Source organism: Cygnus olor, chromosome 8, assembly GCF_009769625.2.
Source record: "Cygnus olor isolate bCygOlo1 chromosome 8, bCygOlo1.pri.v2, whole genome shotgun sequence".
NCBI lineage: Eukaryota > Metazoa > Chordata > Aves > Anseriformes > Anatidae > Cygnus > Cygnus olor.
This window is the reverse complement of record NC_049176.1, coordinates 20,636,377-20,660,151: the sequence shown is the minus strand read 5'-3', so window position 1 is coordinate 20,660,151 and position 23,775 is coordinate 20,636,377. Positions and strand designations below refer to the sequence as shown.

General features: G+C 39.2%; 1 protein-coding gene across 2 annotated transcripts in view; it reads left to right on the top strand.

The window, feature by feature from the left end:
- Positions 1 to 23,775, top strand: part of AK5 (adenylate kinase 5) — a 94,931-nt gene that overhangs the window by 70,232 nt on the left and 924 nt on the right. For both annotated transcript variants that reach the window (XM_040566097.1, XM_040566098.1), the window contains exons 10-13: positions 125 to 169; positions 9,449 to 9,612; positions 10,607 to 10,723; positions 14,454 to 14,642. In XM_040566097.1, coding sequence (XP_040422031.1) covers positions 125 to 169; positions 9,449 to 9,612; positions 10,607 to 10,723; positions 14,454 to 14,642 — 515 coding nt within the window. The remainder of the gene's footprint in view (positions 1 to 124; positions 170 to 9,448; positions 9,613 to 10,606; positions 10,724 to 14,453; positions 14,643 to 23,775) is intronic.

Genomic DNA, 23,775 nt, shown 5'->3' with positions numbered 1-23,775 from the left:
TTTTGGAATACACAGCATTATAGCAGAAAGCAAATCCAGGGAAAAAAAAAAAATCACTGTGGGAAGTAGGCAAGATGAAAATGAGTAGGTGCTGCCAACTCAAGAATTTTTATTTTTATCTTAGATTTTTCAGAAGACCTGAGGAAATCAAACATCATTTTTGTAGTTGGTAAGTAGGATTCCTTATCTTACTGCTACATCTGAAAATCCATGTGTTTTGGTTTTACTTCTATGATTTCTTTTAAAGTTTAGCAGAAGGGTTTGGCTGAGTATTTACACTACAGTGGTGGTGCAGTCTTTGGAAAAGGAGTTAGAAATTGATATCATGTTCTTAACCTGGCACTGGCCATGCTAACAATGGCTGTGTAAAGTTCAGAGCAGGAAATATGTCCAAGTGTGAACTGATTCAAAGTGACCTTAGTTCTGCAGTTACAGCACTGCTGTGTGATCCCACATGACAGAGCTGACTCAGGCATTACTTAAGATATTACTAGCTTGGACTTCTAGCTTATAACTTTAAGGTTTAGGTGAAAAAGTCAGGTCTCTTTACCTCTTCATATGCGAATCATCTTCTGTAAATACCAGTTTCACTCCCGCATTTGCTTAACATGCCATTAAAAGTCAATGGAGATTCAAGCTTTACATTGTATTTCCTTTCTGGAAGTCCACAGAGGAAAAGCATCATGTCAATATCCATTATTAGATAAATGTGACTAATGTAAGCCACAAACACTTGGAACAGCCTTTTGAAAAATATTATAACCAGAAGATTAACAAGTTTCAACTGAAAGCTGGAAAGGATCATTGCTTTCCTTAAAAATCAGAGTTTTTCAGAGAAGTTTTGTAAAACTAAACAAGAGCAGTACATTTCAATGGACCTAAGGAGAGAGACCCAAGTATGGGTATTACTTAAGAAGTAAGTCACTTTCTGCCCTAAGAAAAAAAATGTGACTTCTGAAATGAGTCATAAATGAATGGAAGTTTCATTCAAAATTCAGGAGACAAAATCACTTCAATGCCAGCAGGTCAAGTGAGATGACCTCCCTGCTGCTCACTGGGGAAGCTGCACCTGGAGGACTGCATCCAGACGTGGGCTCTCCAGCAGAAGAAAGATACTGACTTGCTGAAGAGAGTCTATGAGAGGCTGAGAGAGCTGGAACTCAGCCTGAAGAAGGGAAGGCTCCAGGGGATCTTACCAATGTGTGTGCCTGAAGCACCTGAACAGAGGGATTGAAGATGAGGGAGCTAAACTCTTCTCAGGAGCACCCAGTGACAGGAGAAGAGGCAGTGGGGACAACTTAATACACATGAAATTCCACCTGAGCACAAGGAAACTTGTTTTTCTGCTGTCAGGGTAGTCAAACAGTGGAATAGATTGCCCAGAGAGGCTGTAGTCTCCATCCCTGAAGGTACTCAAAACCTGACTGGACTCAGTCCTGGTCAGCCTGCTCCATCTGGCCATACTTTAACAGAGTTGAAGATCCCAAGAGGTTTCTTCCAACCTAAAAAGATCCTGTTAGTCGGTGGCATGTCTGTGTGTTGTAATTCTAGCTTACCCTGTCTTATTCCGAATACGAGTTGACTCAGTTTATTGCAGATATATATTGCATATGATGCGTTTGACATAATTAGGTTACCGAACAGCTCATCGGAGACTTCTCTTAGGGGAAAAAAATACATAATACTTAATTCTCAACCTTCAAGAAAACTGTAATTCCACACTTACTGGAGTACGTCTTCCTGCTGTTTGCCACAGTGACAAATTTTCCCTTCTCTCTTCTTCACATATCTTATTGGGAAATCACATTTGGGTTTGTACAGACATTAAAAAAATGTGAAGCAGCTCAGGGAATTTTGTCTTTAAAATTGCCTGTGGTAAGGCATATTTCTCATGTAACTTTGGAGTGCTCTCTTCTTTTCAAGGAGTGGTTTTTAACTCCACTTACAAATTATTTTTTTTTAAATAGACCATCCACTAGTCATCTTCCAGCTTGAAACTTAAAATTCACCTCTTCTCTATTTATTCCTGTCCTTAAATCAGTTTCAGATTTTCCATTAACCTATTTCTAGGAATAGAGGCAAAACTGGCTTAATCAAAAGCCTGCTTTGGCAGGGGGGTTGGACCTGATGATCTTTCGAGGTCCCTTCCAACCCCTTCGATTCTGTGATTCTGTAAAAATCTCAAGTTTCCTTCACAGAAAATGTTATAATAGAAAATTTGACTAAGTCCAAACACGGGTTACTTTTCAGATTATGTAGAACGATATATAATTTTCCCAAAAATAACCTCCTAAAAAACTTCTTGAAGTCTGATGTAAGGAGTGAGGGTAAATTTTTCTGGATTTCACTTTTTTGATCTGACCAACATGAAATTGCCAAGGTTGCTCATTTGGCTGCAAAATCTTCATTTTGCTAGAGCCAGGTAGTGAAAATAAAAAGCGTTATTTTTCAGACTTTATGCTGGTGCTAGGTCAGCAGGCCACAGGGTTGTTTTTCTTGGGGCCTTTTCAGGAAAGTAAATCAGCCTCAGTAGTTTGTTGACCCTCACGCACTCCACGTTTTACACTATACACACTAGCCAAACATATATTAATTTGCCTAGGCAGTAAAGTTGTCTTACACGTGACTTGAGTCTGATCACTGAAAATTATGCAAAGAAAAAAGAAAGTTTTCAAGAAACCTCAAAGGAGTAGAATGTAATTTTCCAAGAAAATGCAAGCTGGGGCAGGGGGAGCACCTCAGAAGTTCTCAGTGGCTGAGTACTCCATCCCACTGGACAGCTGAGAACAAGTGCATGGAGCTGGACAGGCTCAGCCCTTCATACCTCAAGTAGAAAGCAGTCAGAGAAGATGGGCTGGAGAATGCTGCTAAAGATTAAATTAAATTAAAGATGTGCATTTGAAACAGTTTACAAATATCTAATATTAAATACACTGTCTACCATAGCTGACAAATAGGAATACTGTTAATAAGACAAAGGAGAAAAAAAAAAAAAAGCAGAGTGACTCCACCACTAATTCCCATTGAAAATTCTCCAGAAAGGGAAATTAAAGAAAAAAATACAACTTATTTAGTAAATACTTATATTTAGAGGTAATGTAGGAATTATCATCAATTACAATCAACTCAGATTAATTAAGCAACAATGTCAATGTTTTATCCAGGCAGCAAAGCAGACAGAACCAGCAAGTCAAAAACATGGGAGATAACAGCAGGGTAATAGAGGCAGAAAAAATTAAATTTGGTCTGGAAAGTAAAATTCAAGAAAAAATTATTAAATTAAAACAGAAGCAAAGATAAGTTCGGGGATGCCATAATATTCTAAATTTCTATAATTATTGTCAGTTATTAAAAAAAAGAACAATGAACAAACTATGAATTTATCATACTTCACTAATGCAGTACCCAATATCACATCCAGCAGATTGTCCTAACAGTGTTAGTGGGTACATTATCCCTCCCCAGCCTCCACAAAGCTTCACAAGACACAGCCACATCTGGCTTTGGCTGAAGCAGAAATCAAAGCAGAAAATTTCCAGGAATTTTACTGCTCTTTGGATCAGAAGCAAACTCCCTACTTAAACTTAATGGTTTAAGCTCAGTGTAAATAAGACCAGCTTTCCAACTGACACTATGAAGATATTATCCTCATCTACATTTGCAGGTAAAACATTATCAGCTGCAAACACTAGCTTCCTCTGCATACAAAAGGAATAGGGCTTTATTTGTCCAAGATATGCAAGACCTTGAACAACCTTATCTAACTGAACTTAGCCCTGATTCGAGTAGAAGGTTTTACCAGACGAGGTCCCTAAGTCATTCTACAATACTTGCATTACAGCCCCCTTCTATGATCAGATAGGCATAGGATGAGTAACGCTGCTGATTAAAATCCAAATCAGTCCACGTGCTAACTGTGGAAACTGATGAAAGTTGTTTTCTCTGATTTTCCATTGAAAGAACTCTAACGTGTTTTCTTGGAGGGAAAAAACCTCAGTGATGTCCCAGGCCACATCCCCATGACATGCAGTCCAGGTTGTCTTCTCATTAAAATCCTCTTTCAGAAGAAAAGATTTTATTTATTTTTAAATAGCAGCAGCATTCCTATATGGTTTCACTTAATCTTTTGTTCAGGTATGGATTTTAGTCTAGGTGCTACTGAGGAGCCTTCAGATGCTATGTTCTGAAGCTAAGCTTTTTGTATTTGTATAAATAATTCAAGTAGCCTTAGTAGAATTGCCAAATCGATCAAGGCCTCCAAAAAAATCATAGCCTGAATATAAAAATAGTTTGACTAGGATTATTTTGTTTTCAATTCTGACTTCTGAGGCTCCATTGTACAGCTAGGTTTCACCTGCAAGCGCTTTCCCATGACACTAGATGACACAAGGATAATACCCATTACAAAAGCAAGGTATATAAATTGAAATATTTTAAAATAAATGGTGAGATTCTTGTAAATTCTGCTGCTGGCATTTTATGTTGATGTTCATAGCGTGCAATATATGTATGTCACTGCTATATGATAAACTCACAAGATTTAGCAGGTTTAACACAGAGACACCCCAGTCTGTCGGTATGACAGTTTTCCCTTCACTAATATTTCTGCCAGCAAAGCCAGTTCACAGACTGCTCACGTTGCTTGTTTCTCTCCCTGCTTGCTCCCTGTGGCGGTCCCAGCTCCCCCTAGCATCATTAATTCATCCGTTTGTGATGCTGTGCTCTAGGCCAGACCAGTACATTTGAATCACATGCATAGACTTGCAGTCTTTCATAGTCTGAGGGTGACTAGGGCCTGAGGTAGAGCAGGTGTAAGTTTGTTGGAAGATCTGTTTACGATCTAGTGCAGGCTGCAGTTAAATATTCAGAAGTGCTGCTCAGGCAGTTGTCATTTCTCCCCACCCACTGAGACCATTCTTTTCCTGCCCTTGAACGGCTCTCCATGAAGAATTTCTGCAGTCAATAATTAAAGCAGGAAAGGTGACCACCTAAGTCGGCAGGGCTACCAGAAAGTTATTTATCCCAAGATTTTTTTATACAATTGAACAGGCAACTGAATCAACATAATGGAATAGAAATCTGTGCTAAGAGAGCACACAGACATTTTAATCCCAGCTTGCTTACAGAAAAATCAATACGCCAAACTGCATGTAATTTTTATGCATTGTCTAGTACCCTGGTTCCAGATATTTGATCACTTTTTTGCACCAGAAATCACAAAGGGACACACAAAAGATTCCAGGATCCATCTCAGTGAGCAATGGAATACGCCTGATCTCTAAATCTGCACATTTTTATTAGTTAAGTTAATGAATGAACTTTAAAGCAGTATGTACTGCACTCGGAAATAATAACATAACTGACAAACATGCTAACATTGAAGAACTGCCATTTCTCAGATTCTGTATGTAAAGGCCAACAAAGAGCAGTGTGCAGTTTTACTATTAATACATCCTGAGTGCAAAATCCAGTAATAACATGCATCTGTTTTCACCATTGCAATTCAGCCTTTGGCTCGAGGAGGACCTCATGCCCCCTCCTGCTGCAGCTCACAGATGCTCTGCTTTTCCCTGACCTTGCTGCTGAGCAGGGAGCTGCACAGTCTGCTGCAGCAGGAGCCTGCAGAGTGAAGCCATGCAGCTCCTGGCTGCAACCTCTTTACACAGCTGTGAGCCTAATTAGAAAAATGGAGATTTGGTAGAAGCTCTCCTACGTCTTCATGATCTCATCAAGGTGTAACCATACTGACCCGACCCTGGAAGCCTCTGATCTCCACGGTAGCTGATCTCCAGTTAGCTCCCCATTGCTTATCTGCTGATAGGGAACATGCCCAAACCAACTGTTCCTTGTAAACAAGCATGGATGGACATATTCAAGTTCAAACTCCTCAAACTTATTCTACATTTTCCTATAGGTCACAGCACATTCATAATTTCTATACTTTAACTTCATGTCATATGCACAAGTTAGAAAAGAACACGATTAAATGTGAATAGCAAGTTACTTGAATCAGTTTGTCACTGGTTAACACAAGCTTTTTCCCCAAATATATGTAGGCAGAATAAAAGATGACAGCATACCAAAAAGTGACAGTGTTCACAAAGAATCATACACCTTCGCAATGAAAGTGGGGGCATGTTTTTCTCCTCCCAACAATCGAGCTATTGTGGAAACTTCACCACCTTTTTCACAGCCTCCAGTTCTTTATGTTTGAAAAACAGCATAACAAGTCTTGTGGTGAAGGCTTTCTATCTGAACATATCTTTGTAATAGCTTTTGTTATGTTTAACATGCAGCTGCTGTTTTATTATAAGCTTCCCTCAATTAAGTTATTTTTCTTATTTTTTTAAAGAAAGATGCATAGATTTAATAAAAAGACCCCTCTAAAACAATAAAATATCAATTTGTAGTGTTGCAAAAATTGTGATATACCTCACAACTGTGGGATTTGTTTGCTGTTAAAGCCACTTATGTAGCACTCCTTTAAATATGTACCCCAAGCAGAAAGAAAGTACTAATTAGGAAGGAAGTGCCCTTTCTCATCTCGATAGCTCTTTTGCAATCACATTAACTCCCTCTGAAGGCCAGAATTTAAGACATTACTAATATTCAAACTTCATGTATATAAATTAATACTGGCATAAATGCTGAGTACACTCAGAAATGCTGAATTCCCTGGAGGCATTCAGTCTCCTTTCAGATCAGGCAAAGTAAGAGTTGCAAGCTCATTTGTTGGTAAGAAAAACACAAGACTGTAAAGTGGGTCACGTACACTTATCAGGCAATAGGATACTTGGCTACACATCAAGTTATGCGAAATTAATAGTAGTGGCCATGAAAATTACCACTTTCAGCACATAGTTGTTATTTAATTACATCTTCTCTTTAAAAGGCTCAGCATTTTAATATCAGCTTTGTTGGAACTGTTCTGTGAAAATAAACAGTCAACTTTAATGTTTTGGGAGAACAGTAATGGTCGTTATGGCATATGTCCTGCATATTGTCTCACTTTGACAGCATTCTCTTTAAAATACTTAGAGATAAAGGTATTATAGAAATGTATTAGCTTTTCTGAGGAAAAACTTATACACTGCTAATGTATAAATCCAGAAGACAGAATATGTAAACAAGCACATGCACACACAAAATTGCTCATCTAAAAAACAGACCAGAAACAGTTTGCCATTACAGATATTTACATGTAGTTTGTCTGTAACATCTCTATACCTGTTCCTCTATAGCCACTCTTATTTACTCCTTGTTTTCTGCCAATGGCTGCTTTTACAGAAGTATGGTTTTCTTTTTATTAAAGCAATACAATAACAGCATGTAACCCACGCTGGAAAGAAAATGACTGTGAAAAAGACTCTCTAGCTAAAACCATAGCACAATTGTGATCCTCACACCACAGGCTGATGATTATCTTTGTGAATCTGAAGTAGAAGACTGCAGGTTACACTAGACAAAACCGCTCCTTAGTTGCAACTGCCTTATGACCCAGATTTTATTCTCAGCTACAGTACTGTATCTTCTCTGAAAATTATAGACTTGGTGCAATTATTTCTTAAATTGAATGCAAAAGTTAGAAGAAATTTCAAGGTGGGAGGAGATGATGCCACATTCACTACACTGTGAATGTGTTATTCCTATATTCATTAACAGAAAGATAAACAAAAACAAAAAGCACACTGCTTATCATCACTTGTTCGAGCATCTTAAGTCCACATAATAGAGCCATATTGGCATATCTGTGAGTCTCGATAGTTAATAAATATGCAAGTCATATGCTTTTAAAAAAAAAAGTTTTTAATAGAGCGTGATTTTTTAGCATTAATTTTAAGCATACGACCTTGCCTCTTCTTTTGATTTTTGAGTACTGTCCACCTGCAAGGGTGTAATTACCTCCCACTTAAGTAGTTCTTCCAAACAGATCCATCAAAGATTATAAAAATGCTGCTGACTGCCACACACTTTGAAATTTCTCCCCAAACACCAATACCTGCAACATGAAATTACTTTCCAGGCCTCCCCCCAACCCTGGGCACCAACATGGCCGCCTCAGGTTCTCCCACAGCCGTAACCTTGTGGAACACTCACCTCAGATCCTCCAACAGCTCTGGAGGTCACCACCACAGGAGCAGGGTTCGCAAGATGAAGCTTTTGGCCATTTTGGTGATCTGACCAGCCAGCCTAGGGTGGCTACTGCTCAGCAAGCGGCTGAGGAGGCCCCTGGCCTTTCATGGGGTGAGCCATCAGGGTGAGGAGGCAGGAGACGCCACCTTCCTGTGAGGAGGTGGGACAGGGCAGTGCCAGCACCCAGAGCATGAGGCAGCATCCACCATCTCTGAGCAGACCCCAGAAAGAATACCTGCCAGAGGTAGGGTGTTTGGGGACTGTTGATACAGTCCTAGAGAAAGCAGGGTGGCTTGAGGTGTATCCCTGAGGCCCTGCTGACAGGAGGACACCTGCAGCACCCACCCAAGTCACTGCCCTTCCCCTCCTGCCCTTTCTGTCACCCACAGGCCCCTGGGAGAGGCAAGACCCGGCCTGCAGCTGTGGTGGGCTGCAGGTGCCTTCCCTTCAGCTGGTGGAAGAATCACCTCAGCAGCTTCACCTCAGCTGCTGAGACTGCCCTTACCCCTACAGACGTTTGAATCTGAGCCCTGGTCCAAGGTGATTTTCCAGCTCCCATCTGAATACAGGTGAACGAGTGGTGACAGGGTGCCGTGCATCACTGAGCACTAGGCACCTACATTTCCCTGCAGCACGCATGAAGAGCAAGTTGATACCACAGTTTCAGGGAGCTGTAGGATCAAGCCTTCGCCAGCATTTAGCTGCTTCTGTACGTGGCTTTTGGTTATCAGCAGATACAGCAGCACCTGTGAAAGCTTTCCAGCTCAGGGGAAGAGGGAGCAAGCTCAGTGAAGTTGTGCTTTTGCATTTGCCACAGGGCAAAAGGATTTAGCTGCTGTGCTCCCACATGTATGCCATATAACACAGTCAGGTTTCACCATCTCTGCTTATACCTTTCCATTCCACACAACTGAGGGCAAAATATTTCCTTTGCGGGGATGCAGGGAAGATTAATTTGCTAGTATTTGTTGCAACTAGCAAGCCTGAATGTGTATGGAATCAAATCCCCTCCTCTGCTCCCTGTTTAATGTATTTCATTGACATGGTAATTGTGTTTTAGGAACAGGTTCTCTTTTGCAAGACATTTCACGTTGTTGTGACTCCTTTGACTTCAACACACGTTTTTGGAGTCAGCGCTGTAGAGTATCGGAAAGGAATTATATGATTTGTTCTACTATATAGAGTGTTTTTGCTAAAAAAAAAATAATAATAATAATATCATAGTCATGTCAATTTCCTTCAATTTTCTCAGTTGCTATAAATGGAGAAAATGCACTTCTTCCTTTCTAATTCTTGGCATTTTTCCCTTACAAAGGTGGTCCTGGGTCTGGCAAAGGCAGCCAATGTGAACAGTTAGTGAAGAAGTATGGATTTACTCACCTGTCCACTGGTGACCTTCTCCAAAATGAGTTATCGTCATTATCAGAGAGAAGTAAATTGATCAAAGACATCATGGAATGTGGTGAACCTGTGCCAGGAGTAAGCTACAGTTTTATCTGTGGTCTGAATTGTTAAGAGCAACGGTAGTATATAGATTGTCTAAAAGGGTGGAAATAAGAGGTTATTCCTATTTAAGGAAAATGAATCTGCAACTTGGGAGAGAAGTTTCCTCATTGCCAGATCTGTGGCACTTCTTTTCCCTTTCTGTGCCAGTAGCTGTTTACATTTCAGACTCCCATACACAATATAGATTACTCAAAAATACAGTGAGACAGATGCTGTACTATACATTGTGGAATGTAAGAATAAGTACAGGAAACAGAAACTTTATGTCCATTTTATAGCTTTGCATTTCAAATTCAGAGCTGGTCCTCCTGGCAGCTGCTCTAATTTACAATACCTGCAGTGTTTCCCTGCAGAGCTGGCTAACATCCCAGAGTAGCTGGACTGCAGTTTAATGGAGACTATGAAGACAGTTTGTTGTTCTCAGCTGAACTTGACTTTCACATGGCAGGTCTGCAGCCTGACCTCTTGATGGGTCTTCAGCAAGTGCAGTTAGATCGTAGTATGTGCTTGCTAATGAAATATACTGGGAAGTGCTGCTCACGGGAAAATAAAAGCTATGATGAGACTTGATCTTGATTGCTTTGCTCTTCAGTGTGTTTGATCAAAGGGGGTGTCTTATCACATTCCATGTAATATAATTATTATCAGTGACAGAACTAAATGCAATCAGATTAGAAAATGCAGCAGCACTGCCCCCAAAGTTTCACAGATATTAACATTAATTTTGAAACTATGAAATATTTCCAGCTATCCAGAGGATACTTTGGAAACTCTTGGATGGGTTGCAACACTAGATTTGTGTAGCATGTGCAGGTACCAAAGAAAAACACCTGCATTTGCAGGACCTGCTTTTAGCAAAACAGATCAGAGTGGTTCTCAAGGGCATAGAACTAACGTTGGTGTAACAAATAAAGATACCAGACTTTCTTATTAATTAACCAAGTAACTTCCTTTCTTTCCAATGCAGGGTATTGTCCTAGAGCTACTGAAGGAAGCCATGGTTGCCAATTTAGGGGACACAAAAGGATTTCTGATCAATGGTTATCCCCGGGAGCTGAAAGAAGCAAAAGAGTTTGAGAGCAAGGTGACCATGTAGTTGTAATTCTGTTACTACTCCTGTTAAGATAGGACTGTACTTCTAGTGCTGCTCCATCTTCAGTGGATTGCAACAGGGTTTTTTTTGTAAAGAGCCAATCCATCAGCCCCAAAAATAGAGTTTTGCTGCTGATCACTGAGACTTTGGCACCCCATTAATATAGTGATTGTAGTTTTTGCCCTTGCCTACGCAGACAGTAAAGGCTTATTTTAGCTAGATTTTTTATAAAAACTGGGAGCGATTCTCATTTAGTGAAAATTACCATTTTTAGAATGAGTTTTCTAATTCTATTGGATGGTTGCTACACTTCTCATGAAAATATCATCAAGCACTACGTGGTGGAGGTACATGAAGGTCTGTGTCACCACAATTAATACCTCTTACCATTGAGCCAGATCTGCTAAAGCTTGCTGCCACTTTGAATCAGTAAACAGATTACATTTTTGTCGTGAGTAACAGGTGATATAACCATAAAAAGAGTGTTTTGCAAGTGACTGTGTGGCAGTTTTGAGAGTTATTGATTTTCTCAGTATGTGCTAAGACTTACTTAGAAATCTCAGCTGTCCATTTCTCAATCTGCAGAAAATACTCTGTATAAAACCCACAAATGGATTTACCAGGGCTTGTAAGAAAGGAAGTGTTGAATTAAGGGAAATAGTTAACTACATGTTCTATCAAATTATACTTCACAAATGTCCTATACATGCTTGAAGGGTAATAAAGCTTTAATGAATCATCTATTTTCTCCCTGAAAACAGATGCTTTATTTAGCTGATTAACACAAAAGTCTATCAAGACTTACAGACAGCATCAAAAACTAGAAAAAATAGTGGGTGCTAGGAGTTGGTAGAGAAGCCATTCGCAGAAATGTTGGCCTATTAGTTCCTTTACTAAATTGCCACAGACTATTAAAAAGACATTAGAGATTTCTCTTGTAAATAACTATTGGAAATCAGTGTGTCTTGGACTGTAGCATTGCCAGGCAAACAGGTCTTAATCCAGTGCAGAAGCAGAGCCCCTTTCAGTTCCCATAGACAATCGCAGCAAAAGATCTTGTAGTCCTGAACCTTCTTTGACATTTGGAGTAAAATACAAGGACACCAAGTGGTAACTTTGAAATTAGTAGGTCATACCTGTTTTGAATCGATGCTTCCACTTCAGCTTTTGCAGGGTGAATTTGGCTACTCAGAAATTCTATGAAGTTTTTTTTAAATGACTCATTACTGAGATAATGCTCTGCAATTCTTTCTAAAGGGTGGTCAGAAGTTCTTCCTATGCTGTAATTGAATGAAATGAGGTGGACATAGACTGTATAAATTAATGGTGGCAAAGTGCATATGAATAATACTACATATCTACACGGTGTGCAAAAAATATAATTGTTAACTGTTCTATTTAGAAGACTTTCGGAATAGTGCTTATATTTAAAAGACTGACAGCCCTAACTAGAATTAGATATGTAGAAACAGTTTATTCTCCAGCACATTTTGCCCAAATCCTTTCTGTGATATAACTGAGCTTTTTACTAGCCATAATTCTAGGGAAGCACAAGTCCACATCTCTCTTTGTTCCCTCCATGATCTTTCTGCTATATGTGAGAAGTAGAAAACAATATTAAAGTGCAAGTTCCACTTTACCAGATTGAGTAGCTTTTTTATGTTGTAAGACATCCAATAAAACAGACTGAAGACACAATACATTAGACTTGTTTAGCTTCCTGCAGATGTCCCACAAAATGTAGTGTTTAAGGTAAATTTTGTCAATAAAACAGTAATTAAAAAAAAACTAATAAAAATTGCTGTAAATCTGATAGGGTCATTACTTTTACTTTTTGCAGTATTTAACATTTAAGAGTGACATTTCTGTAACGTTTTGAAGTCAGGAGAATATGTTGAAACTTTTAAGAGCACCATGTGGATTTTTCAATAGCAAATGGCGGGGGGGGGGGCAGGAGGCAGAATAATTTCTCACAATCTTGGTTCAATTAGACAAAAAGGGCATTTGTTGAAATCATTGATTAAGCCCACATCTGTTTTTAACTTGATTTAAGTCTCTGCAATGTTAAAACTGCCTCGTTGGCTTTTGAAATCCAACTGCTGCTGCTAATGCTAATGACATTAACGTTTTCTCATCTGTATGGAAAAAATGCTTGGAAAAAATCCTGTCATTGAACTGTCCAGGATAATCCCTTAGATTCAGCTGTCTCTTAGAAAGTCATTAAAGTAGTAGAAAGGTCAACACAATGCAACGATCCTCAGTCAAAGCCACAAGGCCTAACATGAAATATTTACCTTTAGAATATTTCATTCTATAAAGAATGCAAACTAGGGTAGCAACATCAGTTTCCATGTATCAGTCATTTAGATTTCCTTTGCTGTAGCCATGGAAAAAACATAAGTATCTAATGGTCACTAGTGTGAAGAACAGTTATCTTGTCTCAAGACTTTCTCACTCTTTTCTATAAGATGTTCTGCAAATCCCTGCTGGAAGGAATGAGAAAAAGCCTGAAAGCATCATTGAAAGCTTCAATGTATAACTGCATGGAAAATCTATTACATTATTTATTTCTGATCCTGTAACACCTTTATTTTACTTGCTAGAGTGGAGTTTATCACTTTAGATTCAGACCAACAGTTGTTGCTCAGATAAAACTTTGTGTCAGGCAGAGGTGTGCCTGAGCAAGGCACATGACAGAGTGTACTGCAAGGTTTATTCCAAAAGACTTGTATATTTATATCATCTTGGGGAAAGAATGACAGAGATTGGTTTTTAGAGCTTTTGGATCTCTCCTAAAATATTATCAGAAATATTTTGTTGTTTCTTGCAAGTTATTTTTCACCCATAAAGTACCAAAGTATCTGATGTCAAATGCAGATATAGACAAATACTTACTATCTTTCCCAAAGCCTGAGAATAAAAATAGATAAATCCTTATTTATGTTCTTTATAGGAAAGGGCAGACCCTCCCTCAGGACTAGTTTGGCAGTAGCCAAAAAGCACTAAGTGGTAGGCATCTCATAGAATTTGGAAATGATTCACCAATTTGAAAATGCAGTGTATATATCAAATCTTTCATTTATGCCGTGGGTGGTAATGATGCAGAGTTACACTGCAAATATTGACATAAAATACTGTGTGACACGAAATAATTCACAGGACATATTCCTGTGAATAAGTCCAATGACAAGCATTTGATGGTATTCCTGAGCCTGTGTGTTGCTACTCATTTCCAGTTCAAGTGGGTACACTTTAATTTGGACATTTTCTTGGGTTTACTCTTGAAGCTCTAAGCTATAGTTTACCACTCCCTAAATTAAAAATATACTTTCCATAGACTGAAAAAAACTAAAGGATAGAATAACCGTGCCAAGCATACCATGAGTCCAGTGCTTTTTGCATCAAGCTTTTATCAAACAATTGCAAATGATGAATATATTGATAAGCTTCAGTCGAAGCAGCCAGAATTTTTCAGATCCTCTCTCTTCTTCTCTATATGTGTAGAGTTCAATCAAGTCTTGATCCTAAAGACAAGGTTCTCTAAATTCTGCTACAAAAAGAGGTGTTTTTTAGTAAGCATAATTTCTGCCTAAACAAATAAGTAATTTGCTAATAATTTTCTTGATGATTATTTCGGTAGCATTTCTTTTTAAAGTTATCCAAATGAAATAGGCTTTGCCAGGACACTGCTTTGCATACTTATTGTCTTTTTTTTTTCTAGATTGGAGAACCAAAACTTGTGTTTTGTCTGGACTGCTCTGCAGAAACCATGAGCAGTCGCCTTTTGATGAGAAGTCAGAGCAGTCAGCACTTTGACAGTGCTGAAACCATCAAGGAAGGAATCGAAAGCTATTACCAAGCAGCAAAACCTGTGATTGCATACTATGAAAAAAAGGCACAGTTATGCAAGGTAAATTGATTGACCTTTTGAATTAAATTATTGCTTTTTACTTCCATTATATAAGCAATATTCAGAAAATACTGACATGACACCATTTATGTACTGTATTAGTTGCCACACTTCAGAGTTTGTTCTTATCTTCCACTTACCTGGTTTGTTTGAAAATTCTCAAATTTCTGAATTCCATGGTACAAATTGAAAGAATAAAAACACAAATTTATCCTGATTCTGACAACATATCCTGAATCACTACCTCATCAGTATAGAATCTCTTGCTAAATGTTAATGCTGAAAAGCTTTTGTTTAGGTATTAGGATTTATTTCTCTATAAAGGCTTTCACAATTAAGATGAAAGATTATATTAATCCAAAGCCCCTTAGTTACCTTTACACAGCTGACAGTGTATATCCTGAAATAAAACAGACCTGCACACAAGAAAGATCTTTCAGCTGGTATAAATGACATAGTTATATTAATTTCAGTTAATTACTTCAGTTTACACCTGCTGAGGATGTGATATTTAAAGCATTTTTTATATTCTCTGACCAATACTTTGCAGAGAAGCAAGACAAATTCCATCAGTGCAATTAACTGATGGATATGCTGGCAAATCTCTAATCTCATTTACATAGTATGTTTATATTCCTTTTTATATATTTTCTTCTCCATCATGGCAAACTGCCTTATCATCAGCTACAGAATGTGCCAGTCTTGCTGATCCTTCTCGTCCTAAAAGTGAAAGAATCCAGTAATACTTTCTGGAATTATTCTGGGAGCTTCTTTCTAGAGGCTGTAGCAAGTATGCAAATCACGTATGCTTTTAAGGCTGAAAAATGTGTTCTATTTGTCTTGAACACAGGTACTCCATATTGAAATATTCACCTCGTGCCCTTTTTACTAAGCTGGTAAAATACACATCTGCTGTCAGAGATGTGAATCCATTATGGATTTAAGTACAGAGACACCCCCTATCTCAGCCCCCCGCCACCATACACTTATGATGTAGACAAGTACTTGTTCAGCAACTCACTGGCATTTGGAGAACACTGCCAAAATGTTCAGCAAAGGTCTTTTAAAAATTTTTAAAAAGTCTTTTAAAATTAATCCTCCCAGATTATCCTTGTTACCAACAGACAGTCTCAGGTAGAAACCTCCAGCCCCAGTACCTGTACAGCAAGGCGCAGAAGTAAATGTAGTTTAGATTGTTTATGGGAGAGGGAAGTGATTTTTTTAACCAAGTGTTGTTGAACAATTGTTGGAATCTATTTTAAAGTTTACTTTCCACCTATAGTCAAATTGTAAAAGTAGGTCTAAGCACTTATTCACACAGTGCAGTTGGCTTCAATAGCTATTCTGATCCAAATGCTCCTCACCAGTTCTGCAGTGAGTACTGCTAGAATAAATAGAAATAAATAAATAAATAAACAAACAAACAAAGAATCAAACATTCAATTTTGGAAATGCACTAAATACTTTGAAACAAGTTTTGTTGTTGTTGTTGTTTTGTTTTGTTTTTGTTATTTTTCTGGAAGAAATGCTTGTATAGGAAATTTTTCTAGGTAATATTCCTGGATAAGTGATCCCAAAGAGTTTAGTCATACAGTCTGACTTGGTCAATCACACAACTCAAACATAGTGACTGGCATCATGGCATCCGTCCACTGCCCAGCCCTCCTTTGAGCAGAAGGTTGGACAAGATGACCCACTGAGGTTCTTTCCAACCTGTATTGTCATTTGTAAATGCACATCTTTCAAACCTGTACGTTATTTGGGTCAACAATTTGAAGAACAAAGACAAAAAAAATTCAGATTAAGACTTGGTGAACAGCTGTTTCCACATAACACAAAATGTGTTGATTGTGATATGCAATATTTGCTTTAAGTTAAACTATGTGGAAAATTAAGAAAAAATATACATTTATGAATATAGTTTTTAAACAATTTTAGCAGTGAATATGTTTAAGCTGCATGTGTTGAAGAAAGCAGAGAGTAATGGAAAAGTTTGCAGTTCCCAGGGTCCCTGCACATGGGGTTAGTTTCTTATTTATAGCAACATATTTTAGAGACTGCATAAGCATTGACATTAGCAGCCACTCTGATGTTCTCTGAATGAAGAAAGAAAATTTGGGTTGAAAGCAAAAAGAGTATCAGTAACACATCTAAATGCCCCCCGCACTTTTTTTTTTTTTTTTTGTATTTTAGGCTAGGCTAAAATAGTTCTTGGTTTTTGTTATTTGTAATATCATACACATACACTGAAGACCAAGATTTTACCTACTGGCAGTCTAACATGTTAAGTATTTTTTTATTTATTGATTTTATTTATAACACCAAATGTTTTCATCTTGAGGAATCTGGTCATTTCTAAGTGTTTTTTATTACTCTCCACCACCGACCAGCACAGGCTGAAGATGTTAGATGTTAGCATCCCATCTAGATGCCGCTGCCTTTATAATTCTGCTCACTGAAGGAACTGTGTTATATGACAGGCAAAGTTACCAAAGTGAATTTACAGGCATTGCTTTGAAGACCTCTCAAAAGAAAAGATTTCATCTACATTCATAGAGTCTTTAAACTAATCCACGTGACTCCAGACAGGATGCTTTTGTACTCCTCTCAGGCAAAGCTGATGGGGTCTAACAGCTTTAGGGAAGCGAAGTCTTACCTGAAGGTGCTGTTTACAGATCCAGATCTAGCTGTGATCCCAGGATAAGAGACAGCCAAAGCATCTGAAGAGAATCTATTTAAGACAAGGAGAGAATAAGGGTTCAAATGAATATTTAGTTGCCTTCTTCTGGAAAGTTACATCCTGCCCAGGACTGTTTTTAAAACAGAAGCAGCTCTTCAGGGAAGCACCCATGTGAGCTTTATGTCCCTTGAGATTCCAACCAGGCCCTTTCTTAGGAGTTGATGGAGGAGTTTCAAAGGAGTTGATGTTGAGATTTTAAGAGGAATCTTAGAGTCTAAATCCCACCTAACTGCCATGAAAATTCAGCATCAGACGTTTTTGTCAGCTTTTTGCAATGTGTGACAAAGCACCACTATTAATTCTAGATGAAGTGGTGTTTAATTGTATAAGTGATCACATTTAACAGGTCTCAATTATAGCACCCAGTCCCTGCTTTGCCACAGAGGAGAAAGTCAGAATTGTTGAACAGACTTATTTAACAACAACATCGGTCTGGAATGTTGATATTATTTGATTTCTCCATTTTAAGTGTATTCAGGGCTGAGCAGTTTTCCATGGACTGGGAACAGCACATGGCAATGGTGGTACATGTTTAACTTGTCCTATCCAGCCCAGAAGTTTTCAGTCTGGAAACAGGCAGGAGATTAAATATGCAAATGTAAAATTCAGACCTGGGCATAAGGCCAGCAAAGGGGTTGGTGCGGGAATTAAAAGTCAGATGAGCACTCAGTGGAGGAGGAACTGGTCTGTTGTGCTGCATCAAGGTGTACTTGAGACCACAATGTCAAATTGGCTTGCTCATTCTCTGCATTGGAACAGGGATTACAGCATGGATGGCAGGAGCCTAATAAACCCAACAGAGACAGAAAAATTCAGGTCTGACCTAGCTTCCTCTGCAGTTATTGGGAATTCTTCTCTTTGCTTTATTTACACAGAAAAGATGAAGGTATATGGTTGTAACAGCATTCCTTTTTTAATCAATGAGAATTTTATGACATTCTCTAAACCCAGAGTTATTGTGCATTGATGCATTAATAATTAACCAATATCATACGTGGAAGTGGAGCATTTCTCTGTTCTGCTGATCTCTGAACAAGACCTGTGACCCAACAGTGCTGCCAGAAGATCAGGACTCTGTCTGAAATTTCCCTTTGTACCAAGACTACCTGTCAGTGTTGCTGCACAGCAGTGGAAGTGCGAGACATGCACAAAGGGTGGAACCTTTGGATGCAGATGAAATGTCTGAGAACCTGACTGGAATAAATAATGGTGATCCTTCCAGCTGCTCAGCTGAGATGAACGACTGTGATGTAACTCATGGGGACGTATTTAGGAGGGAAGAGGAACTGACAAAATGAAGGGCAAAGAATAACAGTGTCCGTTCTTCCCTTTTCTGCTAAGGCAACAGTTTCCAAATTGTGTTCTGGAAGGCAAGGTAGCTGTAGCAGCGAGCTAGAAAATTTCCAATTTATTTAAAAAATAATCATGTTTTGGGGATATGGTTTAATGTTCCATAGTTGCTTTTATGGTTAGTTACAGAACATCCACCTGCTGCTAATGACAGCAAGGAGGTGCTTTTTAAGAAAGAATTCACCAGAAATCTGAGGGCTGAAAGTGCTTCTCACACAAATAAAACAGTTGCAAATTGACTAATTCTGTGGGATGCAGATGCTCAGGTGAATGAAATATACTATGCTAGCTGTAGTAAGCAGGTAGATATTGTTGTTCTTGAATTTATTTCTTGGTGAATTCTGAGGCACCTGGACAGAACAGTGTATCTGAAAATTCAGTCAGCACCTACTTGTTTTTTAATTTGCCTAAATGTAAATATCTTTGAATACGTGGCCCTCTGTCAATTGAAAAGAAAGGGGGAAAAAAAAAAATTGTTTTTAATGTCTGACTCATACTTTAAAGCTTTTTCCAAGTGACAGTATGTAGGAGGGTAATAAGTGATAAGAGAAGAGCAATGCCTTGGTAGTCAAGCAAGACAAGGCTGATCCTACCTAGTTAACATCATAAGAGTAGGTGTCTCAAATACAACTTCCCTAGTCAAACAGCCATCTGAGGAAAAGGAACATGAATATAACAAACAAGGAAGGCATCCCAGAGCAGATTTCCGTAAACCTTCATTATTGCAGATCACACAGTATTTATTGAAGCTTAGCCTACAAACTTCAACTAAAATGCATTCCTTTTTCTTTTTTTTCCTCTTTTTCTTTTTCTTTTTCTTTTTCTTTTTCTTTTTCTTTTTCTTTTTCTTTTTCTTTTTCTTTTTCTTTTTCTTTTTCTTTTTCTTTTTCTTTTTCTTTTTCTTTCTCTTTCTTTCTTTCTCTTTCTTTCTCTTTCTCTTTCTCTCTCTTTCTCTCTTTTTTCTTTTTCTTTTCTTTTTCCTTTTCCTTTTTCCCTTTTCCTTTTTCCCTTTTTCTTTCTCCTTTCTCCTTTCTCCTTTCTCCTTTTCCTTTTCCTTTTCCTTTTCCTTTTCCTTTTCCTTTTCCTTTTCCTTTCCCTTTCCCTTTCCCTTTCCCTTTCCCTTCCCCTTTCCCTTTTCCTTCCCCTTTTCCTTTTCCTTTCCCTTTTCCTTTTTCTTCTTTTTCACATTATTGTTATACTGTTTTTTTCTAAAATTAGTTAAAGTCACATGCTGGTTAAGCAGAAACTATTAGATTCTTACCACACACATTTCACATAACCGTTATGAAACAAACACAACTGTAAGAAGAATTGTGAGCAGATGGTCACACTGAATCAGCCACCATCCACCATCTCATGATCTTCCACTTCTGAGCCTTCTCATGCTGCTATCCCCTATTAAAAGTTTCTCTGGGGAGGGACAGATGTGTAATTTTCCCTTTTGAGAAGGGATGATCAATGCTAATAGTGATAGCAACTATGTAATTTATTTCCATCTTTTGAAAGGTTATCAGAGAACCATTAACCCTGGCAGATAAGTACTTGGGGAACAAAAGAACAAGTATTTCTTTGTCACTCCCCTTGGTGGTTTGTGACCCATTAGATGAGACACCAGCGTGAAAAGATATATCAGAAACGTTAGCAGGTTGTTATAGGTAACACACAGTGTTATTCACACCAAATGTGAATCAGGGCAGCATGTTTCCCCTGGATTTCCAGACAGCTTGATCCGTTGGTTCTGACAGTACAGGCTCAAAGAGGTACTGGTACTGTACTACCAGGCTCAAAGAGGTTTTTAACACTCCTATTTCATGACAAAGATATGTTAGTGACAACACAGCTGACCTTGACTGACCTGCAATAAGAAGCTTCTAACCAGTGAGTTTATTCCAGTCTCAGTCTGACTTTCTGAAAACTGCAGTCCTCACCCATCCCCTCTCCAGGCAGCTTTTTCCTGGTGACAGTAGACATTCAGGGTTCTAGCTCCCCAAACCTACAACAAATGGAGATCTGATGACAAAAAATTTAACTAGCTGATTTTAATGCCAGAATGAGCAACATTGGATTATAATGATTATTTCAATCATCTTTCAAATAAGCTCATTAAATTGTTCTGTGTTAGAAGTTGCCTAAAGTCATAGTGGTATTTCAGACCTAAAAGCACTATATAAAACCATATCTAGATCTTGCTTTTAACATCAGAATATAGCCTTGAATAACCCTGAAAACAGTCCCAGTTCATGAGGTTTCTTCTAATCTGAAAAATACAGTTTTCTCTCCTGGAACTGCAGACAGTGCCACTGAATTACTGCTGTACTAGCTGTGAATTATTGTCACATTAAGTTAGTTTTGTGCCACGACATTAAGTTAGTTTTATGAATTGGACCTTTGTTATTTTGGAGGCCAGCATGGGGCTGTCATTAGTCAAGCTCATCCATATTTTACTGTGACTGTTAGGAAGGCAGCGTTCCAGCCAGTCATAAAGGGCAGCAATTTCCGTGCTCACAAACCTAATTCTTCATCACAGCATCCTGGACCTAGACCTGAGAATCAATCCCAGTTCTAGAAAAGGTCAGGAGACACCTATGGCAAGACAGCTACACTGATTAGGTTCGATTGGTTATCCACTTCAGATGCATTTATGCAATAAAGAGATAATAAAAATCTGTATTGAGACAATATAGAAGGATGCATATTTATCAAATACACTTACATTTTATATATGTATGTTAGTGCTTATAGAAATTGTATATACATAAATGTGTCTGTATTTTCTAATATCTATATGGAAAATATCAAGTTCAAGCATTTAGTATTAAATTTTTTTTTTTCTTCACTATCAGAGCTGTTTAGGACTAAAAGTCACCAAACGTTTACCAAAGGCTGGCATTCATTCTGAGCTCCAACACAGATAACACTTCTTGCAGGAGCTGCAGAGGACACATTCACGTTCTGTACTGCCTCAAGCTCAGAGCTGTCTGTGCAGGGCAGAATTCACACAGAGCTATTTTAGCTCCCTGCAAGCACAGTCACACTGTATCAGCTTTCTGGGAGGAACCAGAGGAAGAGGAGGGCAGGCATTTCAACGAACAAGGAGGCAACACCTTAATGAGTGCTTGTCTAATTTAATAGTTCTCAAGCCATAAGCCCACGTGTTTATTGCAACTGTATGGAAGTGGTTTTTGCTGTGCTACACAGGCATGAGCAAGCCACCCATTTCAGAAGCAGAAGGTCTGCCAAGGCTGATCTGGGTTAGACTGGTCACCAGCCAGGGAACAGGCTATCGGCCATCGGGTTTGCACTGTCTCCAGAGGTTCAGTCTCACGTGGTTGTCACATGAATCAGAAGTTTCTGGGTGAGCTATCAATTTAGCACAGCCTAAATCTTCAGGCGTTGAATCCGGTCTTTCCGTCCTTAGGCAGGTTTTGCTATCACAGCTGCCCCAATGAACTCTACCGGACCGGAATGCTTTGTGCTAACTCACAGCATTCGCAGTGAGATCTAACTTCTCAATTGGTGAGGATGGTGTGAAGCTTGGCACAACCAGTTCTCAGCTGTGCGTTTATCAGATCAAACGTCAGCTCTGGAGCTCACAGTGTGCTTCCCAGCCAGACCACACTCCTGTCAGCACCAGGAGATCCTTCGGGCTGAAGAAATGCTGAGAGCTTTGAAGCGGCTGCAGCCTTCACCTGGCGTGAAGTTTTTTCCCTGTGGGATAGCTGTATGAAGCAGGTGTCTTGGCAATTGAGACAGGCAAACCAAGCTGCTTCATAGTAGGCAAGATGGGAGCTGCTAGTTTTATTCTAATTTGGGAATCTAGGCTTTTGGTCCTGAATGGTTCTCTCTTCCCCTTTTCTCTTGGCACACATAGGTAACCATCCCCTAAGCCCTTTGTTTCTGTGCCATAGAGGGCTTCTGAACGGCATGCAGCCCTTGTTTGTGACCTGACCTTTCCAAGGCACCACCTGCTCCATCAAAAACCTTTCTAACAAAGCTGCAATGGCAGCAACAGAACCATGCTTCTGAAAGACTGCCAGAATGGGGTTGGGTGGCTCAGACTGTAAGACACCCTTGCAATGCGTCCAAGGGGACCAGACCCTGTCGGGCTCATTAAAGGTTGGTCAGACTGGTGCTGGGTTGTTTCCACTGCTGGAACTGCTGAGTTTGGAGCTAGCCCGGCTGGATGTGCCAGCATGTCTGACAGGACATGACAAGGGATCAAACTTCACAGCATCTGTGGCTGCCACCAAGAGTGAAACCAAGCTCTGGAGTACAAATGCGATCCCTCGGCGGCTCTCTGCAAGGAGCAGCTGCTGACTTTCACACAAGACTTAGCACTGAGGGACTTAAATGTGTGTTGAGTGCAGTCAGGCTCTACGGGAGCTGGCTGCAAGCACCAGTGCATCTGAGGGGATTATTTCAAAAATGTATTGGGGGACGGTGTTGAAATTCCTTTCCTTCTGCAGAACAAATTGGTGGCAGAAAAGCGTGATGGTCAGGAATGTCCCCTTCAAACACTACAATTGTCTGGCGTCCTAGTCAGCATCTTGGAGTTGAAAATGCAGCACGTAGGTCAGAAACACAGGCTTGAGGAAAGTTGTCATGGGTCTAACTAGAATGTGTGCAAACTCGATGTCATGCACGCATGAAAGAGGAAGCATTGAGAAAGAAGCAGAGAGGAAGCTTGCTTTTGAGTAGAGAATCTGAAGACTCTCACCAGGGCATTTGAGAGGAACTGAATCACCAGCAGGTTCAATCTGCAGGTGTACACAGCCAGTATGAAAGCTTCTTCTGCAACTACTGTGAAGACAACAGAAAGCTCTCCTTCCTCAAGTAATTACCTGCACAGGTTGGACATGAAACTCATTGTTGAAAGAAACTTTTGATACGTTATGTTTTCTAGGTAACAGAAACATTACTGGCTGCAAATGTTGTTCCCCATCACTACAAGGCAGTGCTCTCTTCCTCAGAATAGGAGAATTGTCTGGTCTTGTTTTTGTTGAAGTCAGTTCACAAAAAATAACTTGAACAGCCTGGACAACC